Source organism: Leptonotus elevatus, chromosome 5 (assembly GCF_054856555.1).
Source record: "Leptonotus elevatus isolate MCC_2025b chromosome 5, RoL_Lele_1.0, whole genome shotgun sequence".
Taxonomy (NCBI): Eukaryota; Metazoa; Chordata; class Actinopteri; order Syngnathiformes; family Syngnathidae; genus Leptonotus; species Leptonotus elevatus.
This window is the reverse complement of record NC_141243.1, coordinates 21537555-21558493: the sequence shown is the minus strand read 5'-3', so window position 1 is coordinate 21558493 and position 20939 is coordinate 21537555. Positions and strand designations below refer to the sequence as shown.

General features: G+C 42.2%; 2 protein-coding genes across 6 annotated transcripts in view; both read right to left on the bottom strand.

Annotated features, from left to right (window-relative positions):
- Positions 1-1369: 1369 nt before the first annotated feature.
- ap3m2 (adaptor related protein complex 3 subunit mu 2) lies at positions 1370-13124 on the bottom strand. The gene is made up of 9 exons (XM_086074997.1): positions 13019-13124; positions 10853-11137; positions 10576-10747; positions 9404-9541; positions 9241-9326; positions 4887-5020; positions 4324-4531; positions 4077-4221; positions 1370-2860 (listed from the first exon to the last, which is right to left on the bottom strand). Exons 2-9 carry the CDS (start codon positions 11123-11125, stop codon positions 2760-2762), a joined length of 1257 nt encoding a protein of 418 aa, XP_085931123.1. The 5' UTR covers positions 11126-11137; positions 13019-13124; the 3' UTR covers positions 1370-2759.
- Positions 13125-13667: 543 nt separating this feature from the next.
- The window catches only part of kat6a (K(lysine) acetyltransferase 6A), a 38853-nt gene continuing 31581 nt past the window's right edge, over positions 13668-20939 (bottom strand). For 4 of the 5 annotated variants that reach the window (XM_086075807.1, XM_086075808.1, XM_086075810.1 and 1 more), the window contains 3 exons: positions 20173-20901; positions 19146-19407; positions 13668-19047 (listed from right to left, as the gene is read on the bottom strand). In XM_086075807.1, coding sequence (XP_085931933.1) covers positions 15731-19047; positions 19146-19407; positions 20173-20901 — 4308 coding nt within the window. In that variant the 3' untranslated portion in view covers positions 13668-15730. The remainder of the gene's footprint in view (positions 19048-19145; positions 19408-20172; positions 20902-20939) is intronic. The other variant, XM_086075809.1, reaches the window with a different exon arrangement.

The following is a 20939-nucleotide window of genomic DNA, read 5'->3' as shown; positions in this document are numbered from 1 at the left end:
GTGTCGTTGTGTCCTTGGGCAAGGCACTTCACTTTGTATGTTAAAAAACAGAACAATGTCAGACTGTTTACCCATCTCTTAAAAATGACTTTAAATGGGAATCCAACCCCCAAAATTTCTTTACAAAATGTTACATGTGGCCCCACTTGTCTAAACACAGCATTCTGATTAGTATTGTGTTTGTGGAATATGAGTAAAGCAGCAAAATCCACCCATTTTAAACATCTCAAAGGGCGGACATTTTGTCACCTGAGCTTACCTAATGACCAATGATGGCCCAGCTTGTGAATGTCACATGACCAAACTCAGAAAACCAGTGAAGGGTCGTTACCTGAGCAATTGAGATGTCATTTTCAGTCGACAGTATGTGGCAAAATGGCCGCCCTTTGAGATGGATAAAAAGGAGTGGATTTTGCACCTTTATTTTTATTCTACAAACGCAATATTAATCAGAATACCGTGTTTGTACTAGTGGGGCGGCATAAAACAGGATCATTTGTGGATTGACTTCCCCTTTAAAAAGTATAGCCATTGTTATAATTACCTTATTTGTGAACAGGAGTAATTATTGCCTGGCACATTAAGATCATGTGTTATTTTTGGAAAGGCAACATGCATGTCCAATGATATCATTAAATTACATAAACTATTAACTCATTCACTGCCATTGACGACTATAAACGTCCAAATTCATTTTAACTATTTCTATCACTTTTGTTAACAAGAGTATGAAAACCTAGATTTTTTTTATGTACATTTAGAACAGATATAAAATTTGTGATTAATCATGAGTGAAGTCATGTGATTAATTATGATTACAAATTGTAATCGCCTGATATTAACTCATTCACTGCCATTGACGACTATAAACGTCAAAATTCATTTGAACTATTTCTATCACTTTTGTTAACAAGAGTATGAAAACCTAGAATTTTTTGTATTGTACATTTAGAACAGATATACAATTTGTGATTAATCATGAGTGAAGTCATGTGATTAATTATGATTACAAATTGTAATCGCCTGACACTCCTAGTTTTTAATAATCTGTTCTTAAAAAAATGATTATTAAAAAAATAACAAAAAAATAATTACAATTATTTAAAAGAAAAAGAAAAAAAGAAACGATTATTAAAAATTAGGGGCGTCATGCGATTAATTTGTTTAAAATTGTAATTAATCACATGACTTCACTAGTTAACTCACTATTAATCACAAATTATATATCTGTTCTAAACGTACAAAAAAATGTAATCGCCTGCTTCTTTTTGTTTTGTTTTTTAATGAATTTATGGCAGTGAATGAGTTAAAAGCCATGTGTTTTGGGGGTCCAAATTCAGACATAGTGATGGCAAAAAAATGCAACAAGTAGTGGTACGTCAACACAAATCTTTATGACCACACCTTTTGTGACACAAACAAAAAGCAGACCAAAATGTGAGCCGTCTTATTCATTGAAAGTACAGTAAATAGTCCATCCCACCGCAGAACAGTTGTTGTTTTTCCACATTTCAAACGCAGCAACCACAAGCTGCTTAAAGCACAGGAATAAAGTATGATGGTGGACTACTGATTTCAGCTCAGTTACCATGGTAACAATGAGGCGTTATTACAGTGTTAAACATAAATGAGTAGACCCCTTTAAAAATCTGCTGTGAATCCATTTCTAAGTGAAGATGATTGGATTTTTTAAAATCGAACTATCATTAGTATGGAGTTTTTTTGCAAGGGGAAATCCAACTTGCACTCCAACACATACTTTGTGATGCACACCACTCGAAGAACCAGATCACACACATTAAGTCAACGAGGCACGTGAACGGTACTGCTACACTTGAGCTGCAGGTTAAGTACGGTGTCTTGCTTACGGGCACCTTGACATCAGCCAGCATGCACACGAGCATCTCACTTGTTGCCTTTTTTTGGACTGCCCTGAACTCAAATCCTTGACCCTGTGGCAAATTTTTTTTTAAGAGCGTTTTGTTGAATGCATGTCATTGAAAATACACGTTTTCAAAGGAGAGAAGATTTTTCAACAAATATCTAAGGTCTACTCATTTAGGCTGAGCACTTTTTTGTTTACAGGACAATAAACATTTGTATTTTGGTCGTTTGGGTAAAAGAAATGTATAAATTCCTCTTTCTGTTTTGACAGGAGGAAAAAGATTGTATACATGACCAAATAATTGTGTCTACTGTCAGATTAATTTATTCATAAGTGGTGACATTATGCTGAAAGTGTACAGCAGGTGCCTGCATCCATCTCTGAGAATAAACAAAGCAAATGTATACTTTACAGTCTTGCAGAACACACCATGGTGTGAAAGTGGTCTAAAGGGGTCGCTAACACACCAACTCCATTGTCATGGAAAATTTTGCTCCAAACCAGCACAAGTCAAATTGCCCGACCATGGACATACATATTCCAATATATATGCTGACAACAACAAACAAAACTTTCAAAGCAAAGCACAGCACATAAAGTGAATTGGGAGGGGAGATAATTTAACAGTATAGCAAGACAGTAGTAAAAGTAGTATTTGTAAAGCTATCATGGATCGGCTTGTAGAGAAAAGGGGCTTAGGTTGTTTCTCTGGGTTCAAGCCTTTGATGATTGTTGGTAAGTTGTTGCTACAACAAGCCCACTAATTGTGGAGTTAAATCCTGAAACGTGCGCCCAACAAATCACATCATATCACATCAAATCCCTCCTCACAATTCCAAGGAGGTTTGGTCCATTTTGAGCAGAAGTGATGTTCTCATGTCCGGACCTGGAACTTGCCAGCCTTGGTCATGTACTTGATGCCTTTGAAAGGTTTATACTTCTCTCCATACATGTCCAGGCGGTTCACCTTCAGTCCTGTTCAAAGGATGGCATATGCTTTCATTAATTCATGAATACCACACGTCAATAGACACAGCTTGCATTTTCTTGTTTGTTAATTTTACAGTATTTAACTGTATACAGCAATGCATTATGGGTAAAAACAAAGTTTAATTAGTGATCAAATGCTGTAAAGATGGTTCGATATTAGCGGAGAAGAAGCAAATAGCGGACCCTGTATTGTCACCGAAGCAAGAACAAGAACAATACTTTAGCGCGAGGGCAGTCTGCATCGTCTTCACATCGCATTTCTCCGATAAACCGGCAACATTACAGCTAACATTCATTTATTCATGGATTGGTTAGCACATCCGCCTCCCAATGCTCAGGGCGTGAGATCGAGTCCGAGCTTCGGCCTTACTTGGTGGGGTTTGCATGTTCTCCCCGCGCCTGTGTGGGTTTTCTCCGGGTGCTCACATCTCCTCCCACATTCCAAAGACATACATTAATTGAGCACACTAAATTGTCCCTAGGTGTGAATGGTCATTAGTCTCTGTGTGCCTTGCAATTGGCTGGCAGCCCGTTCAGGGTGTACCCCGCCTACTACTGCCTAAAGCCAGCTGGGATAGGCTCCAGCGACCCTTTTGAGGAATAAGCGGTTAAGAAAATGGATGAATGGATTTTACAACGACATACTTTATTATGTATTTAATTACGTTTAATACAAGAAACGGTTGTAAACTAGATTACAGTGAATTGCTGTAAAAAAAATTAATACAGTAAGTAACTGTAATTTATATACAGTAAATACCTGTAACATTTTTACAAAAAATAGCTGGCAACTTTTTTGCCAGTTATTTGTCAATTTGTTACTGTGTGGCATGATTACAAACAAAATTTGCTAGGTTTTGGGTCAGGTTTTAAAAAATCCAGCTATTGACTTTCTGAACCGCTGATCCTAATTTAATAAATAAGAGTTTGCAGAGCAATTGTTTGTATTGAAAATAACGTAATGATGCTGTAATAAAGCCTACAACCCATGACCCATGTCTACAAATCATTTAAAATGAATAATGCCTTTGGCGCCATCTTATGGATAGTGCGCAGCAGTACATTTACTGTTAGGCTCAGGAGGGTGTTCGCTCAGGAGGCTTTGTTGTGATAAAGCATGCTTATTAGGACTTAAGATGAAATGTTGTTAATTGCAAAGGGATGGACAACCTCACTGGTGTGTGTTTGTGTGTGCGTTAACCTGAGATGGCCATCTGTTGGATTTTTAACTGGATGTTGATGGTAGGGTTCTCATCAGGTTTGGAGGCCCCCGCCTGCAGACTCATGGTGCCTTTCAAGCTGGGAAGCTTCTGGGGGTTGATCTTGCCCACATCCCAAGTCAACAACTGACCAAAACGCATACCCGGATGTTAGTGTAGCAACACAAACGGGAGCCATCAGTGTACTGGAGATCTCAGGTACACTACATACTCTGTGTTGTCCCTTACCTTTGTGACCGGGTCAAAGGTGTATGTTCCCTGGGAAGGGTTAAGATTGGCATTGAGAACCCCCCGAGGAAGCTGACTGCTGACCAGCACCGACTCCACAGCCTTGCCCATGGTCTGCTTGGGGCCTAGCGTCAAGTCGAATCGGCCCTGGGAGCTTCCTTCACGGAAAGTAATGTTGTGCTTGACGTACACTGGAATTGCCACCAGGCTAAAGAGGCAAGAAGAAGAAGACACTAATGTGATGTTTTCCAAGTCTATACTCGGTCATAATAATGACATTACAGGACGTCCTCAGTTTTAAGATTGTGTTCCGTTCCTCAAAAATGTGCATGTGTGAGTAGCATGATAAGTCATGATTACAGTTAAATCTCTTTTAGGCCGTAAATACAAAAACAGTAAGCACAACAGTAACTGAGCATGCCGTCTTGTGCAAACTAGTTCATTGTGTGCCATTTGTAAAAGTGAAACTTTATATAAAGGAAACATCAAAAACTGAGAACCTCTGCAACTAGCAACTAATAGCAACTCATTTGTGACATGTGCAGAGAGTGTCAAAAACCAACTTTTGAGAGCTGACGTGATAGGAAAGTAGTCTGAAGTTTCCATCAGGAGGGATAAAGGAGAGGATCCGCTCAGCCTCCCACCGCTTGAATCGAACGCACGGATGAAAACTGACATCATCCAGCAGTCGAGGATTCTGAGTCAGTGAGAAGGGAAGTTTGTTAGAATCATGTAGAAGGCTTTTTATACACCTACTTACTAACATCTCATTTCGGCTTATAGTCTGCAGGTGCCAATTTAATGCCAATAGCCAAATCCATCCGTCTAATTCGTACATATCATGTGGCAAATAAGGCTATGTTTAGATTTACAGAACATACAAAACAACCTGTAGATGCTCAGATTGAATGCGTGCAACACACATGTAAACAAAAGTACAAACCCAATTCCCAAAAAAGTTGGGACACTATACAATTTGTGAATAAAAACTTAATGCAATTATGTGGAAGTGCCAAATTTTTAAATTTTATTCTGAATAGAACATAGAAAACAGGTCAAAAGTTTAAACTGAGAAAATGTATCATTTTAAGGGAAAACTATGTTGATTTTAAATTCCATGGTGTCAACAAATCTCCAAAAAGTTGGGACAAGGCCATTTTCACCACTGTGAGGCATCCCCTCTCCTTCTTACAACAGTCTGCAAACGTCTGGGGATCCAGGAGACAAGTTTCTCAAGTTTAGAAATAGGAATGCTGTCCCATTCTTGTCTAACACGCCTCTCTCTAACTGTTCAACTGTCTTGGGCTTTCTTTGTTGCACCTTCCCCTTTATGATGCGCCAAATGTACTCTTGAAGTGAAAGAAGTGGACTGCAGGCTGGCCATTTCAATACCCGGACGGATCCTTTTCCTACGCAGCCATGATGTTGTAATTGGTGCTGCATGTGGTCTGGCATTATCGTGTTGAGAAATGCAAGATCTTCTTTGAAAGTGATGATGCCCGGATGGGAGCTTATGTTGTTCTCCAATCTGAATATAGCTTTGTGTATTGACGATGCCTTTCCAGATGTGGAAGCTGCCCATGCCACACGCACTCATGCAAGCCTATACCATCACAGATGCAGGCTTATAAAGTGAGTGCTGATAACAACTTGGGTTGTCCTTGTCCTCTTTAGTCAGTATGATATAGCGCCCCAGTTTTCCACAAAGAACTTGGAATCGTGATTCGTCTGACCACAAAACAGGTTTCTACTTTGCCACACTCCATTTTAAATGAGCCCTGGCCCAGAGAAACGCCTGCGCTTCTTGGTCTGCTGCTTCTTTGTACCGTCGAGTTTCATCTGGCAACGGCGGCTGGCACGGTGGATTGTGTTCACCCACAATGTTTTCTGGAAGTATTGCTGAGCCCTTTCTGTGATTTCCCTTACAGTAAGCGTTCCTCTGTTTGCGGTGCAGTGCCGTTTAAGGGCCCGAAGATCATGGGCATCAAGTAGGATTTTTCGGCCTTGACCCTTACACACAGAAATTGTTCCAGATTCTATGAATCTTTGGACTGTAGATGATGATTACTTCAACCTTTTTGCAAATTTTCCCTGGTAAGCACCTTTCTGATATTTTTCCACTATCTTTCTGCGCAACATTGGAGGAATTGGCGATTCTCTACCCATCTTCGCTTCTGAGAGACACTGCCACTCCGAGAAGCTCTTTTCATACTCCAATCAAGTTGCCAATGGACCTCATTAGTGATAACTGGTCTTCCAGCTGTTTTTTTGTGTCATTGTGTAAGTGCAATTGACTTTTCCAGCCTCTTATTGCTACCTGTCTCAACTTTTTTGAGATTTGTTTTTCTCAGTTTAAACTTTTGACCTGTCATCTATGTTCTATTCTGAACAAAATATTGAAATTTGGCATAATTGCATTCAGTTTTTATTCACAATTTGTATAGTGTCCCAACTTTTTGGAATTGGGTTTGTACATACATAATACTGATATCAAACATGATGTAAGTTGGCCTGAGTCTTCATTCCCATTGATTTAAATGAGGCAAACCTTCACATTACTCCAATGGCCACCATATTTCACGATTGACACCCCTCTAATGTAGTATATTTTGACCATGTTTGTATTTGATTGCCAGCTTGTTTAAATGTCATGTTTTTGTGATATAAAAGAAAATTTAATTAAGACAAATCGTTTCAAAACTTGCATCCCTATTAATATGACTTATAACCTATACAACCTCAGTAGCATGCAGTCAGGGTCTTCAAAGGACTTCTCTGCAGGCTTAAACACTAAAAGCACTGACCGACATTTACACTCACATGAAATTGTATCAATTCATTTTAAACAGTCTTTTGTCTCCATATCATAGCGTGTCTTGGCTGTGCAGCTTCCAGTTGTTTGTGCTTTTTTTTTTAATGATGATACTGTAGATACATTTTTTTAAAGTGTTCATTTTGCATCACATTTCAGATTCACCACTCATGCATTAGAGTAATGTTGCAGATTTCGCTTTTTTTTCCTCCCTCAGATTGGATGATCAGAGCTGCTCGAGTGGGATTTATAATTAGTGTACGTGCAGGTTACTCAACAGAAGAGGACACGTTGGACATGATGAATATTTCATTTTCAAGGTGGACTTTTCAAGTTAAAGTGGACTTTGTGAGGATAGGGCAGACAGCGCTGTCGAGTTGGCTGGCTTGTTTCCAACCCGGTTAAGGTCAACTTGTCATCTATGTGCAGGAGTTCCTCTTTTTTGTACATAGTTCTGTTCTGGCTGCCAAGTAACCCAAATTTGCACGCAAGTTAAACACCCCTTGGTGTGTCACTAATATGAAAGTCATAACTACATCAGAAATGTATAAAGCACTGAAGATTACAGTGTAGTTACTATACCTTAAATATAAAACAATCCAATGAAAACTGTAAGTAAGGAGGCAACTAAGGCTACGTTCACGCTGCAGGGTGTGACGCCCAATTCGGATTTTTTGTTCAATTCGATCTTTTTATGTACCGTTCACATTACAAAAACAAATGCGACATCCCATGTGAACGCAACGCGCCCGTGATGTGACTCACATGCGCAAAGAGCACACGTCGAGTGACTTACACCCAAAACAACGACGTCACGTTGCAGTGATCACGGAAGTAAATATTGTCCTGACTCGCAACGTTTTACCGCCAAAGCCACAGAGGCAAGCGACACACGCTACAGATTGGTGGACTGGTGGACTCGTTTCGCGGACGTGTTAGTCTTGTCTGCATACATTATGCAAATTCAGCTGTGCGAACGCCCGCGGTCCTGGTTGGTGGACTGTTTTCACGCTAGCTCCTGGTTGGCTGCTATCCTCGGCTTCCTCGTGCGTCAGTTTGAATATGCTGTTTACAAACAGCAACAGAAATCTGTACAATTCATTTGAAAAATAATATTATTTGATCTAATCTTTTAATTTATCTTGCTAAGTTTTATATTCATAAATGTAAATGTGTAAAGTCGAAACCTATTTTTTTTTCCTGTTTTTGAAAGAGATGGATGTATATTTACAGTCCATCTCTACTTCCAAAAATAAGAAGGCTATCAAGACCTTAAATTAGTGTTCTCATTTTGGGTTTTTTAGTATTTCTTAGTTTAAGACCCCTGGCATATTTTTTATTTTATGTATTTTTTCCTTTACTGTTATTGTGAGATTGTTGTGTACTGTGATGATGTTTGTTTGCTTAATGTTTACCATGTTTGGCTTTTGTTTTCAATTTGTTAAATAAAGCATTAAAAAAAAATAATAATAAAAAGCTACAGAAATCTGTTGGATTTATTTTTCCATCTAATGTCGCCAGAGTAGCGAAGTTGGAAGAGGTAGTTTGGGGGAAATGAGGGGACACTCCTCGACCTCCTCATTTCATTGAGAAGTCTACCGAAGATGAAGTTGCGTCAGCGCCGTTTGTGATGAACTGTCAAATTGTCAGATTTATGCTTCATGTTTAAAGTGTGATTAAATTAAAGACAAATAAGAAATTAACACTGTTACCCAAAACAGCTTCGTATATATTCACAGACGTGTCAGTAGTCTCCCTTCCAAGCACTCTCTCCTGCCCGTGCAGAGCGCATATCAGGCTTTTGATGACGTATGAATCGATGCGTGCGGATGAGCGTTCACAGTGCAGAAGCAGCGCATACATATCCGATTTATATCCAAATATGAAAGAGGCCTAAGAGTGCCTTCTTGTGCCACGTAACAACATATTCTTATGCTGCTGCGCAAACTCGTTAAATGTGCGATTTGTAACCTTGTAAGCCAGTATCATCCAAAACCAACGATTTAATGTGTACAGAGCACCACTATTTGCTGCTAGTAAATGTCAACGTCAACACTGAATTACGTCACTCACGTCACTCATTGAATTAGTTTGAAACCACTTACCATAAACGACAGTGTGAGGTCAGGCATGCCGGTCAGCTTGACGCAGGCATCAATGACGCCCTGGATTTCTGCTGTTATGGTGGAACCTGAGGGGGAAAAAACAAATCGTATTTCATAACAAACAGGTTGCTTATAAGAGCCCTCAGTGGCTTCAGAGCTTTACCTGACTTATCAATGATAGCGTCTATCTCCTCCACCACGTCAAAATAGGCTTCGTTGTTGGTGTATTTGACGCCAGTGCGTCGCCATGGCACCACTGACAGCTGGCCAGTAGGGAGCTGTTCACCCACATTGGTGCTGCCTGGGAATTGATCAAATTAAACAAGATTAGTTTATGCCTTAACGCAGACTGACTTATAGAGTAATTGCTGATTCACCGTTGCGTGCAACTTTGAGCCAGTTCAGAGCAGTGTTAATTTTGACAAGAAATTTAGTTTTAGATATAGTCTTTTGACAAAAAATTATTAAAGCTTTAGTCATAATTTAGTCATTTGATTGTATTTTAGTCGACGAAAATAAAGAGCAATTTAAAAAAATAAAGAGCAATTTTAGTCAACTAAATTGACAATTTAGTCGATGTTTTCCTTCAGCATACATTTAAACTTTTATCCAGAAAATTATAACACCTATTTGTAACTGTAGTTTAACACGCAAGACACATTTAACAACTGTGTCTTTATTAATTGCTTCAATGAAACATGTTGGCCTGACGATAATATGCCGTTTTATAACTTAGTTTTCACCTAAAATAAAAGTGCAGTGAACAGTTTCTGAGCGGTTCTTTTCTCCCACCCGCGTTTCATTCCTTCTGATTGGATTGTGTGAATTTTCGTCAGTGTTGTTTTCGTTTTAGTCTTTGACGAAATTGTCAGTCACTTTTAGTTATCCTTATAGTCTCAATGAATGGCTTCTATTTTAGTTTTCGTTTGATTTTCGTCTAGAAAAAAAAAATTGTGACAAAAATTTTTCGTCAACGAGATTATCACTGGTTTAGAGTCTTCAACATTTGTGTGTACTAACTCATACAAAAACATAAAACACAATGCTGTCTCCGGTGCTGTTAATTTAAAGCATCTGTGGAATAAATCTAACTTTGGAAAGTTGCTAAATACTGGAATTTCGACTAGGCTTCTTTTTCCCCATCAATCAGTATATCTAGGAAACAAATTAATTAATTTGGAGCGATGTGTCTCTGTCTGCAGTGGAACCTGAAACTTGCCCAGTTTTATAACACAATTCCTTAGAGAGGAGCTTCTGCCTTAATGACAGGAAGAAAATATGCCACTTTTTCCAGGGGTAAATAGCCACTGTTGGACATAATGATAACCATCGTACCCGTGATGGTGTTGACCATTGTGCGGAGAATGGTGGGCGGCTTGATAAGCTCTTTGAGGATGTTGGACTCCGTGGCCAGGGGAAAGCCGTTGTCCAACATCTCCTCCAGTAGTTCATAAACCACAACCACATTGTCCTTGATGGCAGCCTCTGTGCACACACCGAAATAGTCCTGTTAAAAACAACACACATGAATGGTTACAACTTTTGTCGAGTGGAACAAAAACAACAGAACTTCAGTAAGATAAATTCATCAAAGACAAGACATGAAAATAACCTGGAATGTGTCGACGACTCTGTGCAGAAACTCAATGACAAAGAGTGGCGGCACCTCACTTTGTATAACCGCCACAAAGTATATCCGATGTCTGAGAACATTGATAAGGTAGTGGTGCGGGGTGGGGATCACAGGTGGGACGTTCTCCGGCTCACTGGCACGCTCCTGGGCCTCAAAGAAGTAGTCGCACACAGAGCGGCTCACCACACTCTTCCAGTGCTTCTCCAGGAAAATGTCTCCTGAGGAGTTGACCAGGAAGAGACTGTGGATCATTTTGACTGAAGGCTACAAAATGGAAGATAAAAAGCACAAAGGTTACATTAGAAGGTGTTGTTAAATCTGTTTAAAAGCTGACATATGTACACATACTAAATTAAAACTGACATAAAGATATCAAGGTGACAACCCCTTAATACTGTATAATTGCAATCCATGATGTGGAGTTTAAAAATATAAATTTAAAAAACACAGTCAACTCCATTTGAAACAAAATTGTGTGCTGTGTTTAATATGATACAACACAGCGGTCTTGTCCATAGAGTCACATTTGTGTTGAATTGAAAGAGACAGGGATTCAATCATGAAAATGAAATACATTTGGAAAAAAAAAGATATATGTACTTTTGTATTTTTCAGACATAATGTAATAAGTCACACTTTTTTTCCCTAGTTTGCCTGCTCCTGCGACTTATACTCAGGTGTGAATTTTATATATTAGAATTAGAGCTCAGACTGGCACCCGAAATCACTTTTGGCAGTTGACAAATACTTTGGTGCATTACAGCTGATAGCCATCTGTGGCAGTAATGCACCGAAAGTATTTGACAACTGCCAAAGGAAACAAACAAAAAATAATAAGAAGAAGAAGACTTTGCATACAGCTTCCTTACACTACAACAAGGATTTACAGCACCAAAAGGTGCAATAACCAACCAGGATTCCACCTTTGGCCATATTGTGATGCAGGAATCTCTTTAAGGTAAAGAGTCACATGTGGCTCCAGAGCCGCATGTTGCAGACCCCTGATCTAGTGGAAGAGCATTTTACAGTGTTTGTCCTGCCTGTCACGATACATCACTTGCATAGATAGCTGCAAAAAGATACGTTTTTTGTAGTAAATAAATCCACAATTTTTGGACCTAACAAAGTAAATTGGATGATCTGATCTCTCTTTGGTACACGGATGTCTCACAACACACTGGTTATGATCACAAACATAACATGTTATTGTTACTGTACTTAGAAACAATAGGGGAGAGAAGTGAAGTAACAAAATAATCATCATGGGGTCGTGCATGTCCTCACTTAACACTTTATGTGACAACACCATAATGAAAGCTGTCGCACATTCCTCCTTATGCCAACTTCGTCGCTAGCTACTTGGTGTGAATCATGAAAATGACCCTACAGAAAAGGGGAAAAGAAGTTCCTAACAGACTGATCATTCTTCGGTTTCCGAAAAGAAACCTCCTACACCAACTCACATGACATTCTTTGCGGATAAAGACAGTTCGTGCTCTGGTGCAGCCACCAAAAGTACACAGGACACATTTATTGTTTAGTTAGTATACGTTAGGGTATCACATTCACAAGAATGTAGAAATGGCAGAAAGTACACGCAACAATTGACAAATGGACTAAAAACTAAACCAAGCTTTATTTTTGTGATTGCAGAGATGAAAATTGTCCTATAGATCCCCAAATAGGTAACGTTTTGTACTCACCTGGTATTTAACCCTATACTAGTCAAATTTATATATTTTATATATATACATATATATATTTAACCCTATACTAGTAGAATCATATTTAAATTGTATCTCGGGATTAAATTATAAAATTGAGTTGAGTGAGACCGTAGTGTTACACCCCTTTTATTCATTGGCATTTGATTTGCGCTTGGGGAACGAACGTAAGTACAATTAAAAGGCTTTCCTTTTTAAACGAAATGACGAAAAACATGTCGATTCTCAATATTACATTGGTGAGACAGTTTAAACGCCTTCAGCCCCATCTGTAATCAAATTCATCAGTCCCCCTCCTCCTCAGTGTCTCATGACAAGATGGGAAAAACGTCACCCAAAACGAAAACAAAAATTCAACAAAACAATTATTTCCCAACAATCGGTATATAGATAAAATGCTGAAGATTCACAAAACACTTACCAGAGACTAATTTTTCGTCTCGGTCTCGAATTTCACTATTTTCTCATTGAAATATGAAGCCGCTGTCGCTTCCGTTAGCAGGATCAGGCTCTGGTGACAGGAAGCGGAGAAAAACAGCCAACCACAACCTGTGAAAATATTACAAAGCCCGCCTTTTCAACACAGTCATTGGCCAAGAGTACGGAAATTGTGTTCCAGGCACTTTGTGGTGATTGGGCGATAGGTAAGCAGCGCCTCAGGATGATTGGCCCAAATGAAAGCAGGGCTGACATTTTGTTTCTAGTGTTTTCATTTTGTGTCGTTCATTCAACAACTAGGAAAATTGGACCGCATTCTCAAAAACAATGACCAGCATAGACATATTTTGAAAGTGTTGTATGACGTATCGCTCACGTGTTTCTATTTTTTTTTTTTAAATTAAGCATTCCATGTATATAGCTGTGTATTTTTAGTTTTTTGTATATCTGGATTTAAATTTCTTGGGTCGCTTGATTTATAGGCATCAAGACGCCACTGCAGTATAAAACAGTTTCCCCAAGTTTATGGAAAACAACTAATGACCGCGTGGTGTGAAACAAACATTCATTAGTAGTAAATCTTAAAGATGTAGTAGTAGAAATCTCACCTAAAAAATGTCAAGAGAAACATGAATGGCTCAACATAATTTATTTTCATTTTATGTTAAAATGTACAGAGTTCTTTGAAAGTACTTGCTAAGAAAGGGTGGGAGCGGATAAATGGAAATACATACAAGGACAGAGAAGAGAGTTGAGGCCGCTGAGTACAGCACAACACTGTACTCAGCCAAACACTCTTATTTATTTTTGCACTCTCTCTTAGCATACAACGAAACATGTACAATTCCAAAGGATACAAAAAGGGAAGCGATATAAACAGACAGAAATATACGGAGCTTATTTTTACATGCCTCTTTAATGTAAGGAAGTCATCCTATACACACAAGTAAAAAAAAAAAAAAGCCAAGTGACCTTTAGATATTTGTAGTCCTTTTGTTTAAAATAGCATTAATATACTACACAAAGATAGAAAAACTCTAGAGATGAGATGGAATGGAAAGGTTAAAGGCATCTTATAGTCACTAAAAGTGAGAACTTTTTTTTAATCATTATTTTGAATTTCAATAGTAAGTATTACCCCAAGAGGTGAGTGAAAAATATGTGGTGTTTTTGTCTTGAAACAGAAGTGAGAAAAAAATGACAGTACCAATATCAATGTCAGAATTTCTCTTTATATTATAGAAAAAAACGTGTTCTCTACACAGGTTCTTTTTAGTCAAAAAGAGTCAGCTTAGGTCATAATAGAAAGCTGCCCAGTCTGATAAAATTCAGAAAGAAAACAAAGTTCAGAACAGAACAATAGACACAAAAAGTATGCAATGTCAGGTCTGTAAGAAAACGAAAACGCCTCTTTTGACTTTGAATACTGGTACATGGAGCAACAAGGTGAACCGTTCCACCTGCGCCATTTAAACGCCATAACCAACAAAGCTCTGACCCTGCTTTCATACGAGTGTGCCTCTATGTGTGGGCCAAGCCATGCACTACACCAGGCCTTTAGGTACACCCTTTATAAGGGCTAACTGTCTACCGCAGTATCGCTAGCAAACACAGAAGTTGAGAGAAAATAAAATGCATATATAAAAAAATACAAGTTTAACAGAATACACATTTTTATAAGCAGACACCTCAACCTCTTTGGGTCTAACACTTGAGGGAAAGTCAGCTAATTGTTAACCAAATTTCCTTAAAGCAGCTCAATGGAAATCTCGCTGTTTGTTCTGAAATCTTTAACCGCAAAAAAATTGACAATGCACAGCGACTGTCAGTGGAGTGTGGACAAGAAGAGCTGAAGGTGGTACATTCCTGTGCTAGTGAGCTTATGCAAGAACTAGCCAGTATGCGTCTATGCATGTGTTGCTTGATGATGGGAGGTATCACAATATTTACATATTAACTTGTCAAAATGGCAGAAAACTGGAACATAATGCTACTACTGGATTTAAAAAAAGAAGAAGACATTGTTGTGTCCTCTGTATCTTTGCAGTGTTTTTGGTATGATGTCGTCCATCCAGGAAGACAGAAAACTGAATAAACATCTCGAACACAGGCGGTCCCCGCTGGCCAGGCTGGCTATGGAGATGTTGGGGTCTTTGTGAGGACCCAAGAGGGTGGGCCACCATTTCAGAATGCCACAAATATAAAGACTGAAGCATATTAAGAGGCCAGACTGCACACAGATATTCCAAAACAAAAATAAAGTTCAACATTATGTTTAACAAAACAAGAATCCACCTACTATGTCTCTTTTTTAAGGTAAGGCTTCCTATGTCAAAAGATTGTGTGCATGGTTGAATATAATCAGATAACTGTCTTTTGCATTTGCAATCCGACAAAGCAAGATCAGAATAAATCCTGTATTGTCCTTTTCTGTGCATCTTCCTTGCCATCCTCTTTCCCCTCTTGCTCATCAAGAGGAAACGTAGACATTTGGGCGAGTTTGCGTAGGCCTGACCTGGTCCATGTACACACCCTGCCTATCTTATGAGAAATGGACAAAATGATTACACAGAAAAACAGGAAACTCCTGGTTTCCATTCACTTGCACTCTGGGTGCCTTCCACAGCACTGTAGAGTGTGAACGCGACTGATGCACATTTAAGGTACAGCAAGAATCAGCCTTGGACCCATGTCTTCATCTGCTCATGTAGGGCGACTGTTTCGGGACACCAGCATAGCTATGATGGGAGGGGCCTGTGTACATCATGTTCCCATGGTGATTTGGCTGCATAGGCTGCTGGGGGTAACCCTGCCCTCCCATCATTCCCATTTGCATTTGCATGGGATACTGAGCTGGTTGATTCATGTAAGGAGGATTACCATGGTAACCACTGTTCATCATTGGCTGGGTCATTCGGTAGCCAGCTGACATGGGATTGAGTGGTGTCATGTTCATGGAATTGTATGGTGCCGGCGTTGGCATGAGGTTTGGCATCATGCCGCGTTGAACAGCCAAGGTGCGAGGTGTGCCTTGCATGGACACAGCTCCGGAGCTGCGTCCATAGAGCTGCTGCTGGTGCGGGGCCGGGGCCAGCTGCTGAGTGGCTTTGGACCGAATGGAAATATGGCCTTTGACAGTCGCCATTTGGCCCTGCAGTCGCTGTGTGTGTGGCGGCGGACCCAGACTGATGTTGGTGGTGGGCATGTTGCATTGCAGCTGCAGGGAGCCCAAGTTCATGGAGCCAGAGCTGAGGTTAGGGGGTGGGGTCATTGTGGGCTGGCCCTGGGCGAGGGGTACGTGGGCAGAGGGCGCCAGCCCTGGGTTAGAGAGTGAAACACTGGTGGCGTAAGAGGTGACGGAGGCTGAGTGAGAGTAGGGCATGGCATGTGGATCCATAATGGTGTTTGTAAGCTGCTGGAGTTTGGCCAGACTGAAGGTTGCGGAGGGTTGGGGGTACCCCCCTGTGCCAAAGTCCTGACCCATACGCTCATACAGGGTACGACCACCTCCCCCGCTCTCAGGAATCTCCATAATCATGGGAGTGGAGCCAAAGCCATTTCCCATGCTACACTGGGAGAGGGGCTGCTGCTGTTGCTGCTGCTGCTGAGGAGGGGGGGCTGTGGGTGGAGGCTGAGAGTTGGGGGTTTGCTGCTGCTGAGGAGGCTGTTGCGGAACCTTCTTCTGGGATGACTGTGGCTGTTGCTGATTGGTGCTAGGAGGCCTCTCAATCACACCACAGCTCTGGGGAGACTTAATGCCGCAGCTAGGGGTGTTGGATGGATGAGGAGGAGGTGGGGGTTGGGGGACAGAATTGCCAACAGTACTGGCTCCGGGACCACTGTTGGGGACGGGTCCAGTTTGCTGGATGAGGCTGCAGCTTCCTAATCCGTGTTGTGTTCCTCCATTCCCTGTGGAAGATGTTAGACTGGGGGTTGGCACGAAGGAGCAGCTGTTGGACTGTGAGGAGGATGGAGTGGCCGAGCTGGACGAAGAGGTGGCGGATGATGAAGCTGAAGAAGCACCTGCCACAGACATTCCACCTCCATTACCCCCGTTTCCTGTTCCATTGCTTCCTCCACCCATGGTCGAGTCATAGCTGCTGGGGTTATCATAGTTCTCTGTAGTGCTTTCGATACTTCCCAAGTCACTGAAGCCACTGTCAACCACCTGCTGCGAGTGGTCTGACACAGATGGGACATCCATCATAGGAGACGTCTCCATGTTCTGCTGGGAGGGTGCCGACAGAGAACTGGGATGTTCTGGGGTGATTTGTGTGTACCCACCTCCCGCTCCTGTGGGGCCAGGAGTCCCACCCCTTTGCCCTGCTGTTGTGTCCATGATGGCCGAGGGCAACCCTGGACTGTTCACTGAACGCACGGACTGACTGGGCAGTGGAGGCATTGGAGGATTAGGCAAAGGGCTGCTATGTTGGGAGGCCCCGCAGTCCTCCACCAACGTCAGGGCCTCTTCCTCAGCATCCCCAGTGTGGCTGTAACTCTGTAGTGTCCGACAGGCTGCGAGTGTCTCTTCACAGTCCTGGTAAGCCCCGTGGTGAGGCTCAGTCTCTTCATCCTGGGCTTCCCCTTGTGTAAGAGACTGCACTGCCTGGACGGTCTCCAAGTCGAGTTCATTGGAGTGGTGATGTGGGTGATGTGAGTGATGGTGACCCAGCTCCTCTTTGAAGTCAGAGTGCTGATGAGGGTGGGAGTGGGTGTGTTGGGGTTCAATCAACAGTGCTACATCTTTGTCGTCCGTCTGTAAAGGCTGCAGCTCCATGGGTTCCGAGGGAACAGACATGGCCGTAACAGTTTCCACAGCCGCCGCGGCCGCAGCAGACTCCTCCTGCTCTCTGCGCCGTCTGTCCTCCTGCTGTGGATCAGCGGAGGAAGGCCGACACTTTGAGTCCTGCACCTGGTCTTCAGGCTCCTCCTCCTCCTCTTCTTCCTCCTCCTGTTTGCTGACATAGTCGCGGGCCACGCTGTTCTCCATGTCTAAAAAAGCCTCTCCGCCTTGTGGTTCTTCTTTGACTGGAGGGGAGCTTGCATGGGAAGCAGGCTCTTCCTCCTCATCGTCATCCTCCTCATTGTCAGACTCCTGACTTTTTCGTTTCTTACTGATGTTGCTGCTGCTGTTGCTCTTCTCCTCTAAGTGTCCATCACCTTCATCGTCTGCATCATGGTCCTCACTACGTCGGCTTCCTGAACCTGGCGTAGCTGCTGCTCGCCTCGACAAATTAAGATTACCATGGCCCTGGCTCTCAAATTCCTCTTCTTCCCTTTCGTCTTCCTCATCATTTTCTTCTCTTTCGCCAATATCAACATCCTGAGGGCGGAAATGTGGGGCCCGAGGCCCTGGGTTGGATGAGGAAGAGGAAGCAGACAAAATGGGGCGGGACAGTGGACGGCTGGATTTGGTCCCCTCCCAAGTTCTTGCTGCTTCCTCATCCTCCTCTTCCTCTTCCTCCTCTTCTGCATCCTCAGGTTCAGAGTTGAGAGGTGGCCTTGGAGCAGGTGGGGGTGGTTGACGGAGGGTAGGGTTCCTGGGTGGTCTTCCTCTCCTTTTAGGTATCTTCTGCTCTACAGGAACGGGGAGAAAATCATCATCGTCAGAGTATTTTTCTTTGCTATCCAAGATGGGTCTTGAAACACGCTTGCTGTTTCGATCTGTTGAAAGCGGCTGAGGATCTTTATCCAACTGCTGCTCCAACAGTCTTTGCCTCTCTGCTTCCTCTTGGGCACGCTGGAGATACCAACTGCGAGGCTTCCGTCCAGGTTTCATCTTGATTTTGGGAGGTGTAGGAGCTCCGCTTGCTTGGCTTTCTGCAGCAGCTCGCTGGTTGGCTCCACTTCCAGGTGGTCTTCCAGGTCCCCGTTTCTTCCAGTGCAGTGGTTTACGGCTCTTTCCCTTAGGCCAGCCTTTTTTCTTCTTTACTGGGACCTCAGGATTGGCAGCTTGATTTGCAGAGGGACCCGATGGCAACGCGGCCATAGGGTTCAGCATAGCGGTTAGCTCTAAAACGAAAAAAAAAAAAAAGGTGTGACATAAAGCAATATAGACACCAATGTATAAACACAGTTATCGGAGAGTCAACAAGGTCCCTTCCACCCACCATCGTCCTCCGAATCGGAGAGGTTGCAATGCCGGCCCCTTTTGGGAGCAGGGTCTGACAACCTAAGTGCAGAGCGGGCAGGTGGGTAGCGGTGCAAAGGGTGACCCAGGATTGTCTCCTCCTCCAGCCTCGGCATTGGCCTCTCCGAGTCAGAATCGACAAAGGGTTCGTCCAAAACTTCTGTGGTCTCAGAAATGGTCTCGGTCACCACGCTGCTGTGTGGGTGGCTGCGCTGGCGAAAGCGACGCTTTCTCAACGGCTTCTGGGAAAAGCAGAAAATAAATTGAGCTTAAATTCATTTAAGTTGATGCTTTATTCATAGTTTTATTTAAAATATTTATCATTGCTGTTATTGTCACAGTTAACACTTGAAATAAATTTGCATTATCTTTAGGGATGCACGATAATGCTATTTTCAACCGATACAATAAACCAATAATTTAGAAAGTGCCGATGTCAATAACCGGCAAAATTAACTTTCACGTCTTACTATAACTATAAAACATGTACAATAACATTGAAACATTGAGTAAAGCACCATGAAGCAGAGTTGTATTAATATCTCTGCTTCAAAGGCAACCAGTAACTCATTTTGAGTTTGCCAAAACAAAACAGTCATGTTTTAAAAATGCACCAAAAAAACTGCGAGGGTAACATTTTGGGGAGACAGTAAAGAAAGCCCACACTGTCAACCGCCATATCGCCATTATGCATCTTCTGTGAACACGAGGTCACGTGCATTGTGACGTCACAAATATGCAACACAAAAATAGGCGAGGGGAGGGGTTGAGGAGTTGGGCACAACTTGAGCCACAAACACAACAGATGGACCAATGTGGCATGTCTATTATTATCGACGGATTTCTTTATTATCTGGTTTATATGACATCAAATTGGTTGATAATTGCCGATATTTATCGGCAGATTTCTTGATTATCTGGTTTATCTGTTTGACGTCAAATTGGTTGATAATTGCCAATAATTATCGGCCACCGATATTATCGTGCATCCCTAATTTTCTTTGTACCTTGCATTTGAGCCCCATGGCTGGCTTTGTGAGTATGGGTGGAGAGCAAGCCCTGCTTTCCTCATCATCATCATCATCATCTTCATCGTCGTCATCCTCTTCTTCTTCTTCTTCACTACTATCACTGAAGCAACTCTTCCTGACGGGAAGAGATTCATTTAGCCTGAAAACCCCAGGAAGTTGTGCCAGGCCCTCACTCTGCTCCTCCATCTGTCTTTGTTTGGGGCCTCTCTTTTTCCTGGGAGGGCGCCCTCTTCGGGTGGGAGTTATGGTGGGGTGCCGGGCCATGTCTACTGTGCGAAAGTTTGTGGATTCCACTTTTCTCTCTAGTGAGAATAGGGAGGGGGTGCTTGTCGCAGAGCCAATTTGATCTCCATCTGTCCTTTCATCATCTTCACCCTCCTCCATTGGGCGTACCTTAGGTGACCGTCCAACTCGTTGGCTATCCTTAACACCTTTACCCCAAGGCCAGTTTTTGGGTGGGCGACCCCGGGGTCTGCGTTCGCCATTTGCTGGCAGATGTGGACGTGCTGGCTGTGGGGCAGGTGGACAACGAACGGGAGGGGATGTTGGAGAACTTTGCCTGACAGGAAAGCCCAGGAAGCCCTTTCTCTCTTCTTCCTCCTCCTCCTCCTCTTCCTCCTCATCCTCCTCTTCTTCTTCTTCTTCCTGCTTCTTTGCTTGACGCATGTGCCAAGACATCGATGGTAACTTGTGACTTGGCTTGATCTATTTTTAAACAAGAAGCAACACATCAAGGCTGGTTC

Coding starts and splice junctions, on each gene's coding strand:
- ap3m2 (XM_086074997.1), bottom strand. CDS start 11,125: ATGATCCACAGTCTCTTCCTGGTCAACTCCTCAGGAGACATTTTCCTG. Junction 5,021..9,240: donor ACCTCACACTGTCGTTTATG/GTAAGTGGTTTC, acceptor TCACTGACTCAG/AATCCTCGACTGCTGGATGA. Junction 2,861..4,076: donor CCAACAGATGGCCATCTCAG/GTTAACGCACAC, acceptor TCCTTTGAACAG/GACTGAAGGTGAACCGCCTG.